This window comes from Akebia trifoliata, chromosome 16, assembly GCF_017979445.1.
Source record: "Akebia trifoliata isolate Shusen 1 chromosome 16, ASM1797944v1, whole genome shotgun sequence".
Taxonomy (NCBI): domain Eukaryota; kingdom Viridiplantae; phylum Streptophyta; class Magnoliopsida; order Ranunculales; family Lardizabalaceae; genus Akebia; species Akebia trifoliata.
Genome location: NC_141390.1, coordinates 30,137,811 through 30,160,807, shown reverse-complemented (window position 1 = coordinate 30,160,807; position 22,997 = coordinate 30,137,811). Strand labels below are relative to the sequence as shown.

The 22,997-nt window shown below is 34.6% G+C and overlaps 1 protein-coding gene across 1 annotated transcript; it reads left to right on the top strand.

Annotated features, from left to right (window-relative positions):
* The first annotated feature begins 4,790 nt into the window (after window positions 1–4,790).
* LOC147383431 (bidirectional sugar transporter SWEET16-like) lies at window positions 4,791–9,756 on the top strand. The gene is made up of 6 exons (XM_086429106.1): window positions 4,791–4,967; window positions 5,067–5,103; window positions 5,276–5,486; window positions 5,562–5,723; window positions 8,732–8,851; window positions 9,246–9,756. The coding sequence occupies exons 1-6, from the start codon at window positions 4,934–4,936 to the stop codon at window positions 9,579–9,581; spliced, it is 900 nt and encodes a 299-aa protein (XP_086285232.1). The 5' UTR covers window positions 4,791–4,933; the 3' UTR covers window positions 9,582–9,756.
* Window positions 9,757–22,997: the final 13,241 nt, after the last annotated feature.

Below are 22,997 nucleotides of genomic sequence, written 5' to 3'. Positions count from 1 at the left end.
AGAAGGAAAAGAAAGGAGGGAAGGAAGAAGAAAGTTGGATTTTGAGTTTTTGTTCGATAAATGGTGGTGCGTACATTAAGTCGAAATGAAAGAATGAAATGGTAGTTTATTTTATTTTTTTACAAAAGTTACTTAAATAGGTGCATTGCGTTATTTCGGTGTGTGCAAATAGACTCACCCTTGTCAAAACTCTCGTTTGAAATTTGGAATACGGCAAAAATTTGATACATGAAAATTAGAGTTTTATTTGATTTTGGATTGCAAAAAATTCAGTCAAACATTCGCTAAATGAAAATTACACATGTGGCATATATTTTTATGTGTTTAATACATCCCACATTAAAATTTTGGAAACAAATAATTTGATATATTGCAAAAGGGAGTCAAGCTATATGGTAATATAGTTATCATAATCCAATGGTTTTGAAGCTAGGAAGTTTTCGATTATGTGAGCTATAAATTTAGAATATAGAATACATGACATACGTATAATAAATGAGAATATAAAAAATAATTAATTTCTCCCTCACGACACTTAGGCAATTGAGCAATTGAGCAAACAATTAAAATGATTTAATTATCAATCTAAAAAGTCAATACAATATTCTAGTAAAAATCGTAATCATATAATTTCTTGAAAAAATTTGAACAATTAGAAATATCTAAACTCAGTTTAAAAAAATTCTTAGATCCTAAGCAGCCATTGAAAAATTCCAAAACACAATTAACTAAAAAAATCCAACAAAAATATGAACATCGCTTGAGCTCAACTGTGTGTCTGAGAGAGAGAGAGGGGTGTCTATTCTTGTTGTTAGGAGAAAGAAGAATATAACAAGAAAATCAATAAATAAAATTCTAAAGAGTTGTATAAATTGATTCAATTTTAGTTATTCTCTGTGAAGTTGCAAAGATTGAATTGATTTTAATTATACTTATTCTTTGCTTTCAAGTCTGATTTTTTAATTTATTTTGATTGATTTGCTGAAAAGAGAGTGAGAGAGAGACCTACCTGCATGGGCTGTTGGAAAGTGGAGACAATGGTTAGATTGAAAAGTCCAACCGATGAAGGAGATAGAAGCTTCATTAGTAACTTAGGTTAATGCCATTTTTTTTTGTCGAATATTACAATATTCATAAATATTATATATATATATATATCATTTTATTTGTTTTCTTGTTTAAATACGTGAATTTTTCGAACCATTCAAGTATTCAGAAAGAATTCTACATTTATTGTAAAAACAAAAATAAAATCTTGAAATTTTCAGGAATAAAACAATAGATAATAAGGGTCAAAACCATCTCATGTTAAAGTTCCAAGAACATGTCCTTGGTATACAACAAATGTTGTACCCTATGTGGTACCACATGACCTACTCAATACGATTGCATGGCATCAAATAATGGTTTGGGATAGGCTAAATAATTAAACATATACGTATTTTCTCCCAATTGATGTGTGATTCAAAGTGCATCATTCATACTATAAGTTACCCTTTTTATTAATCACATGGATTCTGTAATTCAGTAATTGTCCGCATCGCACCTATGTGTAGTGGTGTCAATGGGCTCTGATGGCCATAGTCGTGGTCCAACTTGCAATGGATTGGGTTTGGGCCAGTTAACCGTATTCATTTTCTAGTTGTGCTGGGCCAGTCCCATTGTTAACTATATTTATCTTTGGACTATAGTTAGCAATTGGGCCCATTGGACAATTAACGTGTCCCAACCCATTCAAAAAATTTGATTATTAAGGCCTTGATATTGTTCCTGCAAAAGATAGGGCAAAATTTGATGTATCATATTCTCTTACAGATAATGTTGAGAAATATGGTGGGCCCGACTCTTTATACTGTTGGCCCACAACCATGAGATCCAAATGAATGGAGTTAGAGATGAGTTTAGATATACTTATCAAAGTGAATATTAAAATGCCAAAATTAAAATATCTACAAATGTGGCCGAGACTTGGACACATATCACACATATATTGAAGCTGTCCTTCATAGGCGTGCGTAGTAAAGCTGTCCAACTCGTAGTCGTACCTCAGTCACGTTCGGGGAAGAAACAAATAGAATATGGGTCTAATTTTGAAAGATGTTGATGCTTATAATACTCATGAGTTTGACATTAAACCTTTTAATAAGGTCATTATTTTGTTGGTTCACTTCATATTTTACTTTTATGATACTGTGATGTGAGTTACATCATCGTTCATCACTATCCACCATGATGGTGCCACGTCTAGAGATCTTTTTCCTCTCTTTTGAAAGATAAAGAGAGTGCATGAGTTGTCCTTAGTAGGAGCTCTAATGAGAAGAACCTTTTCAAAGCAATTGGTCACATAATTGTGATTGAATATCTTGTGAGATATTCAATCACAATTAATAAATCCCTTATTTTTTCTTTGCTAATAAAGATGTTTGAGCCTCTTAGATCACTCAACTAAAACTTGGGCACGTGTAATCCCCTTCCCCCACATGTACTAAGTAATTTTTCGGATAAATTCCTTAGGGTGACTCCTAAGCTATTATTCAAATCAAGACCTCTACTTTATAAGGTGTGGTCCTGACCATTTCATCATTGGGGTTCAATTTAATGGATCTCGCTAATGAAATCTTTGGTTATTTTACATAAAATATATTTTCATTTTAAAAAGATAAGATCAAGAATTCATCATTTTCTTTCGTTAATAGGCAAAAATAATATAATTGATTGCGTGATTGTAATTTCTTATCTGTTCTTAATCAAGTCCTACTCTTTAAAAAAATGCCACGACACTCACCTTTACAAGCAAAATGACCCATCCTACTTTCGGTTGCCACTTCAATGGTCAAGTAATTTTCCTTTCTAACTTGACAAGGAGAGTTTTTTCTTTTTTCTTGCCATTTTGGATAGAGAAACCATTTCCTCAATATGATAGTGAGGAAAGAGGGTTTACTAAGTCTCATCCACCGTCAAAAGGACCTTGAGATTGGTAAAATAAGACGTTGGGATTTATTTTAAATCCCCAATAAAAGCAAATTTTTTTCCTGACTTGAACACCCCACATGTTAACTGAGAATAGATGTCAAACAAATACGATAATTTTCATAACTGAAACCCTTTCCTTACTAACATAGTAAGATTTTTGAGTCTCATTAAAAATCGTTTTGCTCAAATGGATTATCACATTAAAAATCCAATCCAACACCACAGTCCTCTAACTTTCATTGAAAAATTTATATTAAAAAAAAAACAATTTATTTTGAACTAAAAAAAAAACCATTTTTAAAATGTTATAGAATTTCATCTTCTACGACTTTGAAACATCAGATGAGCCCAAGTATCCTTTCTACTTAGTAAGGCTAGGCCATAAAGAAGATTGCGACTCATACCCACTCTTGCCGTCGGTAGACAGCTCGAACAGGACTTACTGCCAAACTTTCAACGTGGACCATATTCCATGGTGGGTCCAACGTTGCTTCTTGTTGTCTAATCAAAGAGAATTTGGTACCAAACTTTTTATGTCTCCATCCCAAAACCATGAGACTCCACCCAAAAATTTGCTACCAAATTTCCCAACTAAATTTTCTTCCTGTTTTTGAAACTGGTAACTACCCTTTGACCTCTGTCTACCCAGATGACTAATTGAAAATGATTACAATATCCTTATCTTCAACCTCTTAAATACAAAATCACTATGACATTTCTCTAAAAAAATCCATTAATTTTCAAGTTCTTAAGCCTCTGTGCTATTCAGTATCTTAAATCTGCTCGATCTCATCTTTAATCTATTACTTTCAATCTCATCGGTTGTTGAAAGGGCCATTTTATTTGCACCATCCATTTATGCTCAGTGCACCCATTCACTCCCTATAGACTCCACCCAAAATTGTGTTTAAGTGCAGTGAGCACAAATATGAGTGCAAGTAGACTGGCCCTTAGGAAATTCGTGTATAAGTTGCTAATTTTTTGGAGAATTGATATGTCTATTCTATTTGTACCCACATTCTTCTATGCCATGCTCTCGGCCACCTAACAGTTGTAGAATCATAAATCTTCTTTTTGTGTGTCTTGAAGCAAATGATCTATGATTCTGTGATGGGGGTGTATAGGGGTATCTAAAAAAAGAGTATTAGATTATCACGACTCTTCTTCTATATATCATCCCCCCCCCCCAAAAAAAAAAAAAAAATAAATAAATAAATAAATTATACTTTAAGTGGGTGCAGGGTGCAGTGAGTACAAATGACGGGTGCAAATAGCCTGACCCTTACTACCATAAAGATTTTTCTTATATATCTAGAGATTCTAAACATGAAGATTCTATCAGTCTTAGATTGACATGTGTTAGAACCATAAATCTTTACCTCGGAATACATGTGTTTATTTTTTTAGACTAATGATTTTTGAACTCAACCTGACAGCCCGTACTCAAAACTTAACGATGTGTCATGCACAAGAATCGTAGATTCTTTTGCTTGAGATACACAACTGTACCTTCGGGATACCCAACTGTAAATGTTAGGTCGACTGTGTATCCCAAGGGACAGAATCTACTATTCTTTGCCCATGCCACATCAGTGAATTTTTGGATTTTTCTGTCAGCATTCTATTTTTCACAAAAATTTGCATGTGTATTGTGATGCAAAAAATCTATGATTCAAGCACATGCCACGTCAGGAGAGTATTTTGAGTATGTCACATGGTGGAGTTATATTATCACCACTCTCTAAAGAATCGTAAAATTCTAACTCTCCCCACGTGACTTGTGCATATATAGCCACAGTAATGTGCAAATTGTGATAAATTTATCATTATTCATATAAAAAAGATCCAACCTTCAACCGAACCCACAACCACATCTTCACTCCTTCACGTGCAGAAAGTGCACCGCATCAGAATTCTAAAACTCTGCTCATCTTATCCACTCAAATCAAAGTGTTCTTCAATGGATAGCCTAAGCTTCATTGTGGGTGTCATTGGTGAGTCTCCACAACATAAGAAAACCTAAATTTTCTTTTTCAACTTTTTGTTTTTCTTGAATTTATGATTTTAGAATTTAATTGATTTTTTTTTTACAGGAAATATAATTTCCATACTAGTCTTCCTGTCTCCTGTGTGAGTAATTATTTACTGAAACCCTCAGTTGTAGAATAAAATCTAGTTTTCTAAGCAAATCAATGGTTCAAAATCATCTATGTGTTTCCACTGATGGGTTTTTTTTTTTCTTTTTTTCATTTAGATATGATGATCAAAAGATACTAAGTATGTGATTTGTGTACATTAATAGGAGTACGTTTCGGAAAATAGTGAAGAAGAAATCTATAGAGAATTACAAAGGGCTTCCTTATATTTGCACACTATTAAGCACTTCTTTGTGGACTTTCTATGGACTTCTCAAGCCTGATGGTTTACTTATCGCCACTGTCAATGGTGTGGGTGCTGTCTTCCAAGCCATTTATGTCACATTGTTTCTCATATTCGCACCTAAAGATACTAAGGTAAAAACTCTCTCACTCTCTCTCTCTCTCTCAACAAAATATTTGGATATTTTTGTAAATATTATGGTGTTTCAGGTTAAATACTTGAAGTTGGTAGCTATATTCAACGTTGGTTCTCTTGGGGTGGTGATAGCTATTACTCTTCTGGCGATTCATGGAGGTGTTCGCCTTACTGTTATAGGAGTCTTATGTGCAGGTTTAACTTTAGGCATGTATGCTTCTCCACTAGCAGCCATGGTAAGTAATTTAACTTTTCTTAATTAATTTAGGTTTTTTTTATTGGCACACCAAATTTTACTTTTTAACATATTAATGCATCAATTCAAATTATCCATTAAAGATATACATAGCCCTTCTTCGTTTTTTTTTTTTTTTTTTTTTTTAATTTTTATTTTTCATTTTAAGATCTCACTCCAATTTTTTATTTTTCAAAGATAAAGGCTGGGCACTCATTTCTTATCTTTTTTCCCTGCCAAGTGTAAAAAGCTTGTCTGATAGAAATTCCCCATACTCTTTCTCTAAAGTAAAAGAAATGGGTCTCTGGGGTCTCTTTTAAGAAATGTTTATTTTGACGGATTTAATAGCTCATCTTACTTCAAATAATGGATTTTCAGGGAGTTTAGTAAGGTCTATGAACTAAAAAAATGAAACAAATGAGAAAAAAGAAATCACACACAAACACGAGGATTTATGTGATTTGGCGATGTGCCTACGTTCACAGATCATATCATAAATCTAAGAGCCGTGCTAGAATGATATTAAAATTGACATCGTTTCACACATCAGTGTACATGGAACCATACATGCTTCTCACTTGTATCTTGATGAAAAACATCTATGCTTCTGTACACACATCCACGCCAATGACATGTGAAACGATGTCAATTCCAATGTTACTTCAGCATTTTCCTAAACATAATCACATTATATTCTTTTGAATTACAGTCCAAAAGATCTCTAGCAAAACAACAATCAAGAAATTTTTGTTCTCTTTCCCAAAATAGAAATACCCTAGACATCTTTCCCCCTAACCTGAATTTTTTTTTGGTTTATGACTTAGCCCTATGGGTTGAGTCCACTCCGCTGCGAAAAAGGTCCCCTCTGATTTTGCCTTCGGAAATCTAAGCCCAAACAAGCATACAAGGCATCTTACTACGGATTATGGATCGTTAGTTAAATTTAATCTTTCATTTTTCAAGTGTTTTAATTTCTTTAATAGATGGATGGAAGCAATCCTTTACTTGGAGTTCCAGTTATCCTTTGTGCTCCATTTGATAAGTAATTTTTTGCCCGCAACATCACAGCCGTTTGACATGTGTCGCAAAAAGACAAATTTAATGGAGATAAAATTTCTCTCATGCCCACATGTCCTCTTCCCAAAAATTCTAATTTTAAGATTTTAAATCTTAAAAAGTGTCGTAGGACCCACATGGATTACCATATTGGCAATCTAACACCACAGCCTTTTTAATTCCATGAAAAACAAGGTAGATCCAAGATGTTGAATATAGATGATTACCGATCATCCAAACTTAAACCAAATGGATCATGTGGCATTGGATCATGTTTTTTGAATGACACAAGTTAGTGCGATGAGGAAATTTCCTTTTTTCATTGTGGGCAGGAGAGAATTTTTTTTTCTTTCTTGCATTTTTTAAGCATGTGTCAACCGGCTGGTGTGCTGTTGAAAAAAAAAAAAAAAAAAAAAAAGAAAACTATAGATTCTTTTGGGCCCATTAATTGACGAATGTTGACATCAATATTTTTTTTATGGAACTACTTACCGCTATAAATTAGTTTAGTTGATAATTTCTAGCAACTAGATCGACTCAGGCTAAAAATATTTAATTTTGTTTGGACCCAAAAGAATGCCACATGGTGCATCCAAAACATAACCTTTCCTTGCTCCATTGTGTGTTAAATGCTTTTTTTTTATATGCCGGTTCACTTAATTAGAACTATGAACCATTGTGGTTTGTGGAACCTGATAGTATTGGTAAACAAGGAGGTATGGTAAATAAAGAAAAAAATTTAAGAGTATTTTGAAATTTTATTAATTAGGCAAATTTTATCTTTTTATTGGAATTGGTGACCCATGAATGTACCTCAATCATGAAGAAATCACGTAAAATCTCTATGTTTCTTTGTGGGATTGCATTTTGATTTGTGTTAGTTTCGATTTGTTTTCTTGGTTCGATTGCACATGTTTTCTTAACACATACTCCAACTCATGAAATTGTGGATGTTTCTCATCCTTAATCTTCACAATTTAGAATGTACAAACCATGTTTTAATTGATTTCTTCAAAATCAGTAACTTTTTTAACACTGTCAACGAACAATCCATGTGGCAAACACAATTCCTACATATAAGTAATTCAAATGGAAGTGATTTTGTCAAAATACTTCGGTTAAGCTAAACTACACTAAATGAAACTTAAATTTTTTTCCTCACAATACCTTTCCTACTGCTTTGATTCCTTGGGACTTGGACGAGTACGAATTTACTGTTAAGAAATTTGTGTTAAGCTGATGAACCAATAGGAAGTTGCCATGTGTATTGAAAAAACACTTAAAATCCGAACTCCTAACCGTTCAGAAATTTTCTCTCCAAAAACCAATCATGCTTGCTTTTTAATACATTTGGTGTCATGCCATTGGTTCATCAGCTTAGCAGAGAAATTTCTTAACAGCAAATTCATACTCGACTTAGACCAATGTGCTTCACATTCTTGCCATTCTTGGAGAGCACTGTGGAGGCATTTGGTACAAATGTTTTATTTTGTTTTTTATGATTAACGAGTTTTGAACTTTTTCATTTTTTAGTTAAAGTTAGTTCAAATTTTTAACCAAAAATAAGGAGTCGTTGCAGTTTTATAAAAAATTGTAATTTTTGGAATGAAGTAAAGAATTATCTTAAAATCTTGCGTTGGATCCGTAAATGGGCCGGATTTGGCCTAGCCCATCATGGATTGTGTTTGGGTAGCTTTACTAGGCCCATTTAGGAATGCATTGGATCAGGATCGTTAGTTACCTGGCCTGATAACTAATATTATACAAGTCATTTGCGGGCTAGCCCAGCCTGTAAATAGGTCCCAATATGTGCTACCCGGGCTTGGACCTAGACATTTTTTAGGCCTGGCCCATTGACAGCCCTACAATTTTTGGGTATGATTTCTTCATCTTCTAAGATAAACCCTCGAGACTTATATAAATGTACTAAAAAAATTTGATGATGTCAAACAGAGAACGGTGATCAAGATGAAGAGCGTGGAGTACATGCCGTTCTCCCTTTCATTTTTCCTCTTTCTTAATGCCGGCGTTTGGTCTGTTTATGCTGTGCTTGTCAAGGACATCTATGTTGGCGTAAGTTCAATTTTTCTCATCACCTTTTTTTTATTTTTTTTGATAACCAGGTATCCCTGTAAACAGCGGACCGGGCCGTAACTGGGCTTTTCCTAGTCCATAGATATGGTCTTGTCCAAGGATTAGTCGTGGGGCAGTGCAACCCCAACACATCACACTCACCAGGAAAGTGAGGGTGCGCCCTCATGAGTGGCCCCTGAGGAATTAATGCTCGTACTAAGTATCGAACTCACGATCTACGAGCATTAACTGCTTATCGGTCCGAAATTGCCATTGAGCCAACCTCTTGCGGTTCTCATCATCTATCTTAATTTTCCCTTTACATGAGTAGCCTCATTTAAAAAATAAAAAAAAATTAAATAAACACTTGGCATATATTCACTTGACATTGTAGGTGCCAAATGCGATTGGTTTCGTGTTGGGGTTAGCTCAGCTAATCTTGTACGCGATGTACAATAGAAAGTCAACGAAATCAATTGAGATGATGGAAGAAGAAGGTTCAGCCCACTTAGTGAGAGATGGTGTGGAGATGGGTGAATACAAAGAGAACATGAGCAAGAAAGAAAGAAACCTTCTCAGAGGGAGTAGCATGCCCAAGACAGCTGTGTCGAGGCAACATAGTTTCCGAGGGATCTTAAAAACACTTTCTTTGGATCCAGATGAGTTACAGTTAACTTACCCACTTGAAGAGGATGTTGAGAATGGAGATGCAAGTACTCATGAAGGTTAATCATGAGGAGATACTTACAATGCAAAGACACCACAATATGGCTGTTAGGCTTTGAAAGTCAGTGTCAACATAAGAGGTTTGATTTTGTTTGTTAACAATTATTTGTTAAGAGAATAACATACACAATAGTTTTCCAGCCTATTTTTGACAAATTTGATGTCCAACTCAAAACCAACTGGCCATCAGTGGAGAGGCCCAGGAACTTATAAGGAGAGAGACAAGACAATGAGTGTTCGATGTGAAACTAAACTCAACAAATTTGTCTAAGAGATTTTTTGTTCACCAAAAATTCAATCTGGGGTTTCATAAAATCCAAGGTGAGACAAATCACACGAAAACTAACGAGCGTAGTTTTGTGAATTGGGATGTTCCATATAGTACACTCGGTTTTGTGTAATGCCAATCCAGGATTCTATGAAATCCCCAACTGACTTTTCTATGAGTGAAAAAAAAGATCTTTGTCCAAACTCCAAACAACACTTTTTAACCTCTCTTTTTATGTAGGATTTTTCGATCGTAGTTCCTCATATGCAGTAAATGATAGTGATTTGGAATAGGGCCATGATAAATTATGGCGCATATGGTGTGTGTGTTTTGCTTTTTGAAGAACGCGATTATTTTCAATTCTTTTAACAGTTTAACAAGCTTGTTCGTAATAAAGAACCATCGGTTATTATGAACCAGAGTTTTTATTACAGATTGTAACTCAGAAAAACAGATTTTCCTAGTAATAATCGTGATCACGAACTATTTGAAAGCTGCCAACCCGCTTTTAAATTTTGGAGAGATTTTCTCCTTTACATGACATATGGCCCCTTCTATTATCAAGATGAACCTCCGGAACCTTGCAACAGATAGCAAACCACAACATTAAAATGGTTTAAAGCCCTAAGATCCGATCTCAAAAGCCTCAAAACCTCTTGTCCCAAAGAAGGATCTTGTTTCACAGCAAAATTCACATGTAGCAAAATTGTTCCTTCAACCTGCCTAACAATCGAAGTCACCTTCGATCCCATTTTCGTCCCGAAAAATTCCACAATCCCTCCAATTACATCCCTCTTACTAAAGCCTTTCGACACCAATATCAAAAGCTGAGAGAAGTTACGTATTCGGTGATGGAGAGAGAAGGAGAGTGAGAGTTACAGCGGGCGTGGAGGAAAGAAAGGAGAGTTGAGTGAGAAGTGGAGGAGAGGAGGGGTGCGCAGGTTAGGGGTTGTTGTTGGGCTAGGCGTATGATATCGGCGTCGGTTAGCAGTGGTGGTGGTGGATTGTGGGAGTTTTCGGTTTCTTCTACAATGGTGGACACGGTGTCTTCGACAGTTCGACTCTCTTCGCTCGCGCGCGGTGTCATTAATGGGGTGCTGAGTCTAGGCATTAGCGCGGGAAAACGAAACTGAAGAAGGCATTTGGAAAATAGAATTAAAACAAACAAAAATAAATAAGGGAAAATGCTTTCTAGAGAGAGGTAAGTAACTGTCAAAGGAGTGGGTCTATTTGCACGCACACCAAAATGGTTCATTTCACCCACTTGCTTGTTATACCCACCTTAATTTTAAAATATCCCTTTGCACGTACATAATCAATTGTTTTAACATCCATTGCTTATTGCATACACTTAAATGTATCAATCATTTCTTCTTCTTCTTTTTCTTTCTCTCTCATTTCTTCTTCTTATTCTTTGCATCTTGAAAATTTGAATGAGGATTTAAAACTTTGATTTTACTTATTTTTCTTACTCTAACACTTCCAGTCAAGTCAAAGTCGTTCACATGAGAAAATTTTGTTCATTGAATACCTACTAAATCTATTTTGTAAGACTCGATAGGTTTTTATCAAATTATTTTTGTAATGTTTGATATAAAGTTTTGTTCAATAAGTATCTATTGAATCTGTTTAGTACTACTCGGTAGGGTAAAGTACCTACTGAATTTTCTTAAAAAAATCCGTTTGAATGTGTCGAGCAAAACTATTAAAAAAATATTTGAGTTTTTCAATTTAAAATCGTTGTTTTAAGATTTTAATAGTAATTTTTCATCTTCCTTGATGATTATATGCAATAAATGTAAATAAATAAATAAGAGAACTTGAAAAAAAAAAAAAACTAAAATTAAAATCTAATCTCCATTAATTCAACCTCTCACAAAACTCAGAAGGGAATGAAGAAGAAGAAGAAGAATAGGAAGAAGAGAGAGGGAGGAAGGAAAAAGAATAAAGAGGAGAATAAAGGAGGGAAGAAAGAATAGTGGATTTTGGGTTTTTGTCCGATAGGTAGTGGTGTATGCAATAAGCCAAAATGAAAGGCTGAAATGGTAGTTTATTTATTTTTTACAAAAGTTACTTCAGTGGGTGCATTTAGTTATTTTGGTGTGTGTAAATAGACGAATTTGGAATATGACAAAAATTTGATACTAGGAAAATTAGAATTTTATTTGATTTTGGGCTGCAAAAATTCATTCAAACATTCGCTAAATGGAAAATACAAATGTGACACATATTTTTTATGTGTTTAATACATCCCACGTTAAAAATTTGGAAAGAAATAATTTGATATATTGCAAAGGGAGTCAAGTTGTATAATTATCATAGTCCAATGATTTTCAAGTTAGGAAATTTTCAATTATGTGAGCTATAAATCTAGAATATAGAATACATGACATACATACAATAAATGAGAATACAAAAAATAATTAATCTCTCTCGCAGGCACTTAGGCAATTGAGCAATTGAGGAATTGAGCAAACAATTAAAACGATTTAATTATCAATCTAGAAATTCAATACACTATTCACAATATTCTAGTAAAAATCGTAATCATATAATTCCTTGAAAAGATTTAAACAATTAGAAATATCCAAACTCAATTTAAAATAAATAAATAAAAAAATAAAAATACAACTTAGATCCTAAGCAACCTTCGAAAAAATCTAAGATACAATTAATTAAAAAAATCCAACAAAAATATGAACATCTCTTGAGCTCAAGTGTGTGTGTGTGTGAGAGAGAGAGAGAGAGGTGTCTATTCCTGTTGTTCAGAGAGAAGAATATAAAAAGAAATCAATAAAAAAAAATTATAAAGAGTTGTATACATCGATTCAATGTAGTTATTCTCTACGAAATTACAGAGATTGATTTGATTTTAATTATACTTCTTCTTTACTGTCAAGTCTGATTAATTTATTTTGCTCGATTTACTGAAAAGAGAGTGAGAGAGAAGGAGACCTGCCTGAATAGGCCGTTAGAAAGTGGAGATGATGGTGAGATTGAGAAGTCCAACCAATGGAGGAGATCCAAAGCTTCATTAGTAACTTAGTTTAATGCCATTTTTTTTTTTTGAATATTACAATATTCATAAAATAATAATAATAAATTAAATAAATAAATAAATTTGTTTTATTTGTTTTCTAGTATAAATACGTGAAATTTTCGAACCATTCAAATATTTAGAAAGAATAATACATTTATTGTAAAAACAAATTTTTTTTGAATTTTTCGCCAATAAAACAATAGATTACCAATAAGGGTTAAAACCATCTCATGTGAGCATTCCAAGAATATGTCCTTGGTATGCAACATATGTTGTAACCTACGTGGTACCGCATTACCTACTCAACACGATTGCATGGCATCAAATAATGGTTTGGGATTGGCTAAAAAATTCAACATATATGTACTTTCTCCCAATTGATTTGTGATTCAAAGTGCATCATTCATACTGTAAGTTACCCTTTGCATTGATGACATGGATCGCACCTATGTGTAGTGGTGCTTTGATGGTCATAGTCGTGGTCCAACTTGCAATGGATCGGGTTTGGGCCAATTAACTATATTCATATTCTAGTTGTGTTGGGCCACTCCCATTGTTAAGAGGACCAGGCTTGTCATTAAGGGCTCGTGTGAATATAGAAGGTAGAAGTACTTAGAACATAAGTACTTTCAGAAGTATTTTTTGAAGTATTGTCTGAAGTAGGTGGATGACTGTTGAATGTTTGGATGTAGATTCTGGGAAGTATGATTAAAAATATTTCTGATAGAGTTTTGTGTTTGAGAACTATTATGAATTATGTTAAAATAACCTGAATGCCCTTATAAATATTAATTACTATTTTTAACATTATAACTCAATAAATTATGCTCCAAAAATAAAATAAAAGTACATATTATTTGTATCCATAGAAACTGATATAAAGACCCAACAATTATAAACAAATGGAAGAGATGTGAGCAAATGTATACAACCACTAAAAATATGATGAAGCTTTCACCACATCAATGGTAGTAAAATTGTGTATAACTGTTCACATCAATCTTGCAAGAAAAAACTTTCAACCATGGTTGGAACCCTCATGGATACATTATTGAGTGAACAATTGGGAGAGCTAGAAATCCAAATCCAATCCAAATTCAAATGCTACACTAAGAAGCTCCCATCACATCAATGGATAGTAATATAATATTATTCAATTCCATTTTTTAGGGTATACTTATAATTTTCAAAATTTACAAGGGGCATAATTGTCCCAAATGCTACACCAAAGAGCTATTACCACATTAATAGATAGTAATATAATATTATTGTAGTTGCCTCTTTGAGGGTATGCTTGTAATTTTAAAAATTTATGAGGGGGCATACTTGTCCCAATCTCGTCATTTTGACGATATTTTGTTACTCTGCGCAAAAGTAATTTAGAAAAGTAGTCTCATCGGTACTTTGTGAAAAAACACTAAAATGACTCTAAGGTAAAGTAGTACTCTCCAGGTGCTATTTATCCAAACACCCTTAAAGTACTTCTGACCCTCCTACAAGAGTGCATTTAGAAAAGTCAATTCACACAGCCCTAAGATTCTATTCTATTCGAATCCGATTTGGTTGTTTATCTTTTCTCTCCTCTATTAAAAATCTTGGACTATAGTTAACAATTGGGCCCATTGAACAATTAACGTGTCCCAACCCACTAAAAAAAAATTGATGATTTAGGCCTTGATATTAATCCTGCAAAGATAAAGCGAAATTTGATGCATTATATTCTCTTACAGATAATGATGAGAAATATGGTGGGGCCGACTCTTTATATTGTTGGTCGACCATGTGATCCAAGTGACTAGAGTAAGAAACGAATCTAAATATACTTATCTAAATGATTATTTAAATGAGCATTTAAATACCAAAATTAAAATATCTACAAATGTGGCCAAGACTTGGACACATATCACACATATATGCCATTCCCTTCATCCTTTATAGGAGTGCGTAGCGAAGCTGTCCAACTCGTAGTCGTACCTCAGTCAAGTTCGGGGGAGAAACAAATAGAATGTGGGTTTAATTTTGAAAGATGTTGATGCTTATATTGCTATTTAGTTTGACATTAAACCATTTCATTAGGTCATTATTTTAGTTGGTTCACTTCATACGATCTTTCATATTTTATTTTTATGATACTGTGATGTCGTGTTTACATCATCGTCCATCACTATCCACTATGATGGTGCCACGTCCAAGTGATAGAGATATGCCAACTGAAATTATCTGACTAACTAGAAATAAGTAATCTTATTTTCTCTTTAAACCACTTAGTTATTGCTGATGATTTTTTTGGTTTAGTCAATTTTAAATATCGGGTTTTTAAGGTCAATCTTGAGCATTGATATACTATTCGAGCTCATATTCCTTGTATCCCATCGTCAATTTCAAGATCTCTGACGTTATCAATCATCTATATACATTATTATTTTTTAACAATATCAATTTTATTTACATTGAGATGATGTATATGTTGTTAGAATTCAAATCATAAATTTACTTGTTATCTCTCACTTTACATCATTATATCAATAAATCATAAAATTTCATTGAAAATTAATTTTCAATAATTGGAATGAACATTCACTACGTGAAAATTGAAAATTTCTATAGAAAAAATTGACGGGCCAAGGCCCACGAATTTTAGAAACCGAATTTTGATGGTCTAGGACCGTTGAAATTCTTGATGTTCCTAAATTTAATGTCTTAGAGCTATCGAATTTCTCTCATCATTCATTAATTTGACAGATTCAATCCGTCAAAAAAAAATTGACAATAAAAAATTCGACGCCAATTCGACCTTTTGGTCCGTTGAATTTTTGAAATTTGAAGGCCCAAGGCCATAAAATTTGGGCTTTTTTCACATTGTGATTCTTATCTGTTCCACCCAAAGTAAAGAAGCAGAACTTGAAAAATTCGTTGGGCAAATGGTTCAAAATCCAAAGAGGGCATCTAACATCAATTGCCACAACATTAATCTTTAAAATATATATATATATATATATATATATGGTCCCGTTCAGCACCCTAAGTTTTACCACACACTTTAACAAACGTGTTTTGTCTTACATGGGTTAGAAGTTTTGGAGTGGGCTGATTTTTGGTGAGGATGATCTCTATGGTGAGGAGATCATCCTCACCAAAAATCAGCTAATTCCAAAACTTCTAACCCCATCAAAAATGGTTTATAAAAAATGGACGGTCCACAATTTTTCAACGTGTAAACATGGGGCTAAACATTTCGGAATGGGCTGATTTTTGGGGAGGATGATCTTCTAATCATAGAGATCATCCTCACCAAAAATCAGCCCATTCCAAAACTTCTAACCCATGTAGGACAAAAAACGTTTGTTAAACTGTGTGGTAAAACTTAGGGTGCTGAACATTTCCCTATATATATATATAGGGTCCCTATCCGTGGCCAACAGTTTGGCAAACATTTTGGCAAACACTTTTTCAAACACATGGGTGAGAGGTCTTGGAATGGGCTGATTTTTGGTGAGGATGATCTCTACGGTGAGGAGATCATCCTCACCAAAAATCAGCTCATTCCAAAACTTCTAGCCCCATTTTACAAGTTGAAAAATCGTGAACCGTCCATTTTTTGTAAACTATTTTTGATGAGGTTAGAAGTTTTGGAATGGGCTGATTTTTGGTGATGATGATCTCCTCACCATAGAGATCATCCTCACCAAAAATCAGCCCATTCCAAGACCTCTAACCCATGTTTTGAAAAATGTGTTTGCCAAAATGTTTGCCAAACTGTTGGCCATTGAACGCTACTCATATATGTATATGGGTCAGGTTCAAGGGCCATATGAGAAAACATATAAGAAAACTTTCGTTTTTCAAAATAAGGGTTAGAGGTTTTGGATTGAGTTGATTTTTTGCAAGGATGGTCACTATGATGAGAAGATCATCCTCACAAAAAATCAGCTCAATCAGAAACTTCTAAATCCATCAAAAGTGATTTACAAATTAGTGATAAAAATTGGTAAAAAAATCGACGGTCCACATTCTAAATCACTTTTAATGGGGTTAGAAGTTTCAGATTGGGCTGATTTTTTTTGGATGATCTTCCCATCATAGAGATCATCCTCACAAAAAATCAGCTCAATCCAAAATTTCTAACCCATATTTTAAAATTTTATTTATCGTCGAAAGTTTTCTTATATGTTTTCTCATATGGCCCTTGAACCTCCCCCTATATATATATATATATGGGAGGCGTTCGGAGGCATCAGTTTTATCAGTCGTTTTAACAAAAGAAACTCGACTGTTGGATATTATTGAATTGGACGGTCGAGATTGCTGATTGCGTTTAAGTTATAATTTATGGGCGTTTTACAGCGCCATCCCTCATGTTTAGACTTATTAGTGCCACCTCCTTGAGTGAAAAACAACAGAGAGCTCTCGTCTGTTCTCTCTAAACCCTCGAACACCTCTCTCTCTCTCTCGCTCTCGCTCCGCTGAAACCCTCCTCTCTCTCGTTGCAACTCCATTGACGAAAACCTCTCTCTCCTTCTCTCTCTCTCTCTCTCTCTCTCTCTCTCTCTCTCGCTCTCGCTCCGCTGAAACCCTCCTCTCTCTCGTTGCAACTCCATTGACGAAAACCTCTCTCTCCTTCTCTCTCTCTCTCTCTCGCTCTCGCTCCGCTGAAACCCTCCTCTCTCTCGTTGCAACTCCATTGACGAAAACCTCTCTCTCTCGCTACCTCCTTGGAGACTTAAAACCCAAAAAAGAACAGAGCATATAACTCTCTCTCTCTCTGATCTCTCTCGCTGAAACCCTTTCTGTCCTTGGAGAGTCTCTGTCCATTGCTGAGGATTACATCAGCAGGGAAATTTCGATCAATTGTTCCAACTCCGACGGTTGTAAGCCATGGAGCGACGTTTGTGATTGACATTTCAGTCGGTCCTTCGTTCCCATCTAAAGATGGCACAAAAACCCCATTTGAAACAACACCGCAAGCCCCAATCGCAATTGGATCTAGATAATATGGAGGAGAAACTCCATCTCCACCACCAATTGAGATCGAAATCACATCGACACCATCTGCCACAATACGATCAAAGGCCGCAAGTATATCAGAATCAAAGCAACCTGAGTTCTTCCAACAAACCTTGTAAACCTTCAACCCCATTCTCTCTTCTAACCGATCTTCTGCTTCTCTCCACAAAAAATTAGAGATATTGTTTGCTCCACTCCGTTCGTGCTGGAGGGTTTCAACAAGAAAGAGAGAGAGAGAGAGAGAGAGAGAGTGAAGGAGAGAGTGAGGGAGAACTCTCTGTTTTTTAATTGTGCCAGGGAGGTGGCACTAAATACTATAAAAATAAGGGATGACTTTGTAAAAATCTCATAAATCTATAATTTAAACGCAGATATTTTTTAATTGTGCCAGGGAGGTGGCACTAAATATTGTAAAATTGAGGGATGGCGCTGTAAAAAACCCATAAGTCTATAACTTAACGCAGATACAATCTTGACCATCCAATCGTTATGTATCCAACGGTCGAGCTTCTTTTGTTAAAACGACTGATAAAACTGATGCCTCCGAACGCCTCCCTATATATATATATATATATATCACTAATTTTCCTTTAACATTTTTGTTTTTTGTTTTTCTTAAATTTATCTCAATGCAATGTATCCACATATCATGATCAACTTTTTTTTAGAACATAATAAAAAATAATCCAAATGTTGTATTGGGGTTTGGGACTTGACCAAAGAAGTTTAGAGATATTTTTCCTCTTTTAAAAGATAAAGAGAGTGGATGAGTACTTTATGTGGTCTTCTCCCCTTCTTAACTAATTTATAGCATATCTTGATTCGAACTTCATGTTATTTGGGTGTCCAATCTACTTTCACACCCTTTAAATTGTTATCCTCCATCTGATATTAAAAAATAATAACTTTAAAAATCCATTAATTCCTATTTAAGAATCAATCACATTTAAGAAAATTAACCATCGAATATCATATATTTTCATCAATCAAATCAAATAATACACTACCTTTCAAATTTCATAAAATTCATCAATTAAATTTTCAATAATCTATCAAATTTAAGATATTTTCATAGATCAAGTCAAATAAATAACCACTAAATTTCAGATGTTTTTATCGATCAAATCAAATAAAGAACCACATTTTATTTTTTAACTGAAGTAATCCATCATATTTTAGATTTTATCATTGATCAAACTAAAATAAATCCCCACATTTTTGTTAATTTCTGTTTTTAATAAGTTGATAAGAAAATTGCATATTCTTTCATTAATTTAACCAAGATTAATCAAAAACAATAAGAAAATCATAAATGACCAGTTCAAATAATGAGATAATGATGAAACGATTATAAGTTACCCAAATCGTGAAGAACAAGTTCAAATAATGAGATTTTAGATTTTTTTCCTCACCCAAACCAACTCAATATGATGAAAAGACCATAATAGTGAAGAATGAACACAAATCTAAACCAATTATGGCATCATTTTTTTGTTGTTTGATAAATGTATAAAGTAACAACAAATTAACAATATATATATATATAGGGGACGGTTCGAGGGACGTGCTGAAAACCAGCTGAGAAACAGACGGACGAGAGACGTTAGATTTGAGGGAGTGGACGCGCGCAGATGGTTCAACATAAATAAACGGAATTCTTTTATTTAAAAAATAACTCCCTCATCTTTTCTATTTTTTCGATTGTTTTTTTTTTTTTTTTTTTTAAACTAACCATCTCTGTTTTTTGGTTTTCTCTCTCGACAGACGTGCTGTTTCATAAGGTTTTTCAACGAAGAAGACCAACTCAACCTTTGGCTGAAAACCCATTGTTGAATCTTTCATTAACACACCCTTCGTCTTCCTTCGACCCAACCCTTCGTCTTTTCATCTCTTCTGTAAATCAAAATCTCTTCGTTTCCTTCGTCTCTTCGTCTCTTCTGTAAATTTGGTCACTAATCAATATCCAATTTGACGATTGAGCATGTTTAGTATATGCTAACAACTTACTTTCTGAGCTTCTCCATCAAGCCATGTAAATGTCAATCGTTTCTCTTTTAAAGCAACAGAAGCTTGTGGTGGAACTGACATATAATCTCCATCATTAGCAGTTGACTTTCCTTCATTTGATAATGTATCTTGAACCATGCGCATAGTCTATAAGAATATAAAATTGAAGTGAGATGCTAATTGATACAAGAGATTATATACAATTGTGAGAAACCAGATCTTTTTCAAAACATATAATAAAGAAACTCTAATAATTCGTTAAGTCATAAGCACCCGCCAGATAAGATGCTAATAAAATTTGAAACGAATCTATCACATTCAGACTTCTTTTTAGTGATAGGTAATGCAGCTTAGTTTATTTAACAAATTCAGGCAAGAGCACTTACTTCACGCATTTTGTTAAGTTCCAAACTTAGCCTCCCCGCAAGAATCACACAATACCAAGTCATTGTCTCACTTCCAGCATGAGCATAACCTCGATCATCACAACCCAGCTCCATGGATGTTAAACTCCTTAATTGGGGAAGATCTGGTGATAAGGTCCCAATTATTCGATTTTGGGATCGTAATTGCATTAAGATTACCATTGCATAAATGTTAGTTCCTTTAAATAATTGCAAAATTATTTTATTTATCCAAATTAATAAAGCTAATGATATATTAGTGTTAATTGTAGTGCACGTGGAAGCCAACAAATCGCGAAACAATTACGGTTACAATACACGAGTCGAAGGGAAGTTTCCAGAAAAATCTCGGTCGATTTGGGCGCCACGTCACCGCGCCGCGGCTAGGCATGACCGCGCCGCGGTCATCTCGAGGAATTTGTCTTCGAGATTTTTACAGAAACTTCTAGAAGCTTCGGTGGTTGTAACTGATTGGGTAGTTCGAAGCAAATCATCCGAAAAGTTGACCCGATTACCCGAATACAAATGTTATAAATTGGGGGCTCTTTCTTCTTCTCTTGTTCCATAAGTCTTGATTTTTTCTTCTTTTAATTTTCTGTATTTTTCCTTTTGGTGAGATCTTGAGTGTAGTGAGAACATCAAGAGTAAGCCATTGGCTCTATTGTAACTCTTTTGAGAGATCCATTCAAGAAGGAATCAAGTTGCATCTTCATCTTCTTCTCCCATCTTCTCTTTGCTTTTAGTTTTTTATTGTTGCAATATAACCCTTGCAATGAGTGGCTAGAATCTCCTTAGAGAGTTCAATAATGCCAGAGCAAGTCCATCCATTTAATGTAGTTTAAATTCATTATTTTTGCTTATCTTGTTAATCATTTTATAAATTCTCCTTTGATTAGATTCCTTAGCTTATGTTTATGATTCAAGCTTTGATAGCCATTACTTAGATAAGTTCAAGAATGGCTATGCTCTGTGAAGAATTGAAATATAGGTTAAGCAATCTTAATTAAATCAGTATTTCATGAATGATCCTTAGTTACATTCAATGATTAAACGGCTCCACTTTCCGATCCATGAGCAATGACTTGCTACATGGATTGAGTTAGATTCAAATTTAATTTACACTATGGATTACTTGCAAAGGTTTACTTGACCTCTCTAATCCCTCTCTCTTAGAATTTTAATCTTTATTTTCTGTTTAGATTGCAATTTAGTTTCTACTACAACTTTGCTTTGTTTTTAAAACTAATCTGTTTTTGTTTCTAAATTCTGTTTTGGCATTTTTATCCGAATGAATCCTTGAATTCTCATTGTCCCTGTGGAACGAATTCGACTTACCCAAAGTCCATTTCTTAATCTTAATCTCTGCATCTCTATTGCAAGCTTTACAACCGATCAAAATGGCGCCGCTGCCGGGGACAGCGAGTTGATTCATTCTTCAATTCGGAAAGTATCCGAAACAGTTTCCGAAACAGAACCGAATGTGTTTTGCTTGAAACAGAAGCCAAACGAATAGAAAAAAAATTGAAAAAAATTTCATTACAATCCTGAGGATATCAGAAACCATTTCCATTTGAAAAATCGATTTTTCATCAAAATTTTACCGCGCCGCGGTTGCTCCTTGGTGCGCCGCGGTGACGTGGCAACATTTTCTGCTGATTTTTGTTGGACAAGTTTCTGACATCATGGACATTGTAATGGTCATATTGGTTTTTTTTTCTTAGTATTCTGATTTGAATAATTTTGTTCTGTTCAGGTGAAGGACTTGACGGAAGTCGACGGAAATTGACGGAAGGCGACACGTGGAATTTTTATCCACTACATTGGTTCCATCACCAAGAAGATCAGCAAATTCAAATTTTCTCTGCATTTTTATTTTTCTTAGAAAAACAATTTGTATTAGGAACTTGAACTTGTATTAATTTTTTAATTTCATCCGAGAGGGCTCGGATTGTAATAGATTTAGGGACGGACGATAGTGGGACGAAACTATCTCAGCCCCTCGGGTTCGTACACCAAATTTGGTGTTGGTGGCCCGATCGACTCAACTCGATCATCCCCCGTCTAGAACGGGAGGTAAATTTTCGAAACACTCACGCATCACTCGCTAGTGAGTTTCTGTATTGCTTTTGAGTGACTAATCTGTACACATTGGGATGCACATAGTAACAAGGGCACCCTTACGAGGATGGCACCATAAGATAAGAATCGGAGTTCATTACCGATTCTTGCCCTTCTAGGAAAATCAAATTCACAGCAAATTAATTAATTAAAATTTGATTAACTGGACTCTAGGTTCCATCGAGCTCATTAAGCAAAGCTAATCAAAGTTGCACCAATTGCACTTCTTGATCGTGAACAGTGGCCTAGTGCAATCTTGCCCTGTAGTTCTACGTGAATTCAGGGGATATAGAACTACGTCTATTCAAGACGAGAGGTGATCTAAGAGTGCCCTTGCTCAGCATTGTGCGCCACCTCTCCTCTGGAGATTAAACTGGTTGTTCCGATTTCAGAGATTTGGGTTGGAGGCTTTGATTAAATCCTTTGAACCAGTTAGGAGCTGTCTAGTAATAGGCACCCAGTTCTCACGTGGTGAATTTCCCCTCCTATTGTGTGCAATTTGGTAGTGTATGTTAGGTAGGAGATCGCAGAAAAATCCAATTGTATTTGATCCAGAGATCACAAGGTCTCACCCTCTAC

Bases quoted from the DNA above. Each gene is read 5' to 3' on its own strand.
- LOC147383431 (XM_086429106.1), top strand. From the start codon at position 4,934: ATGGATAGCCTAAGCTTCATTGTGGGTGTCATTG. The intron at 5,487-5,561 runs GTAAAAACTCTC...ATGGTGTTTCAG, and splicing joins TCGCACCTAAAGATACTAAG to GTTAAATACTTGAAGTTGGT. The intron at 5,724-8,731 runs GTAAGTAATTTA...GATGTCAAACAG, and splicing joins CTTCTCCACTAGCAGCCATG to AGAACGGTGATCAAGATGAA.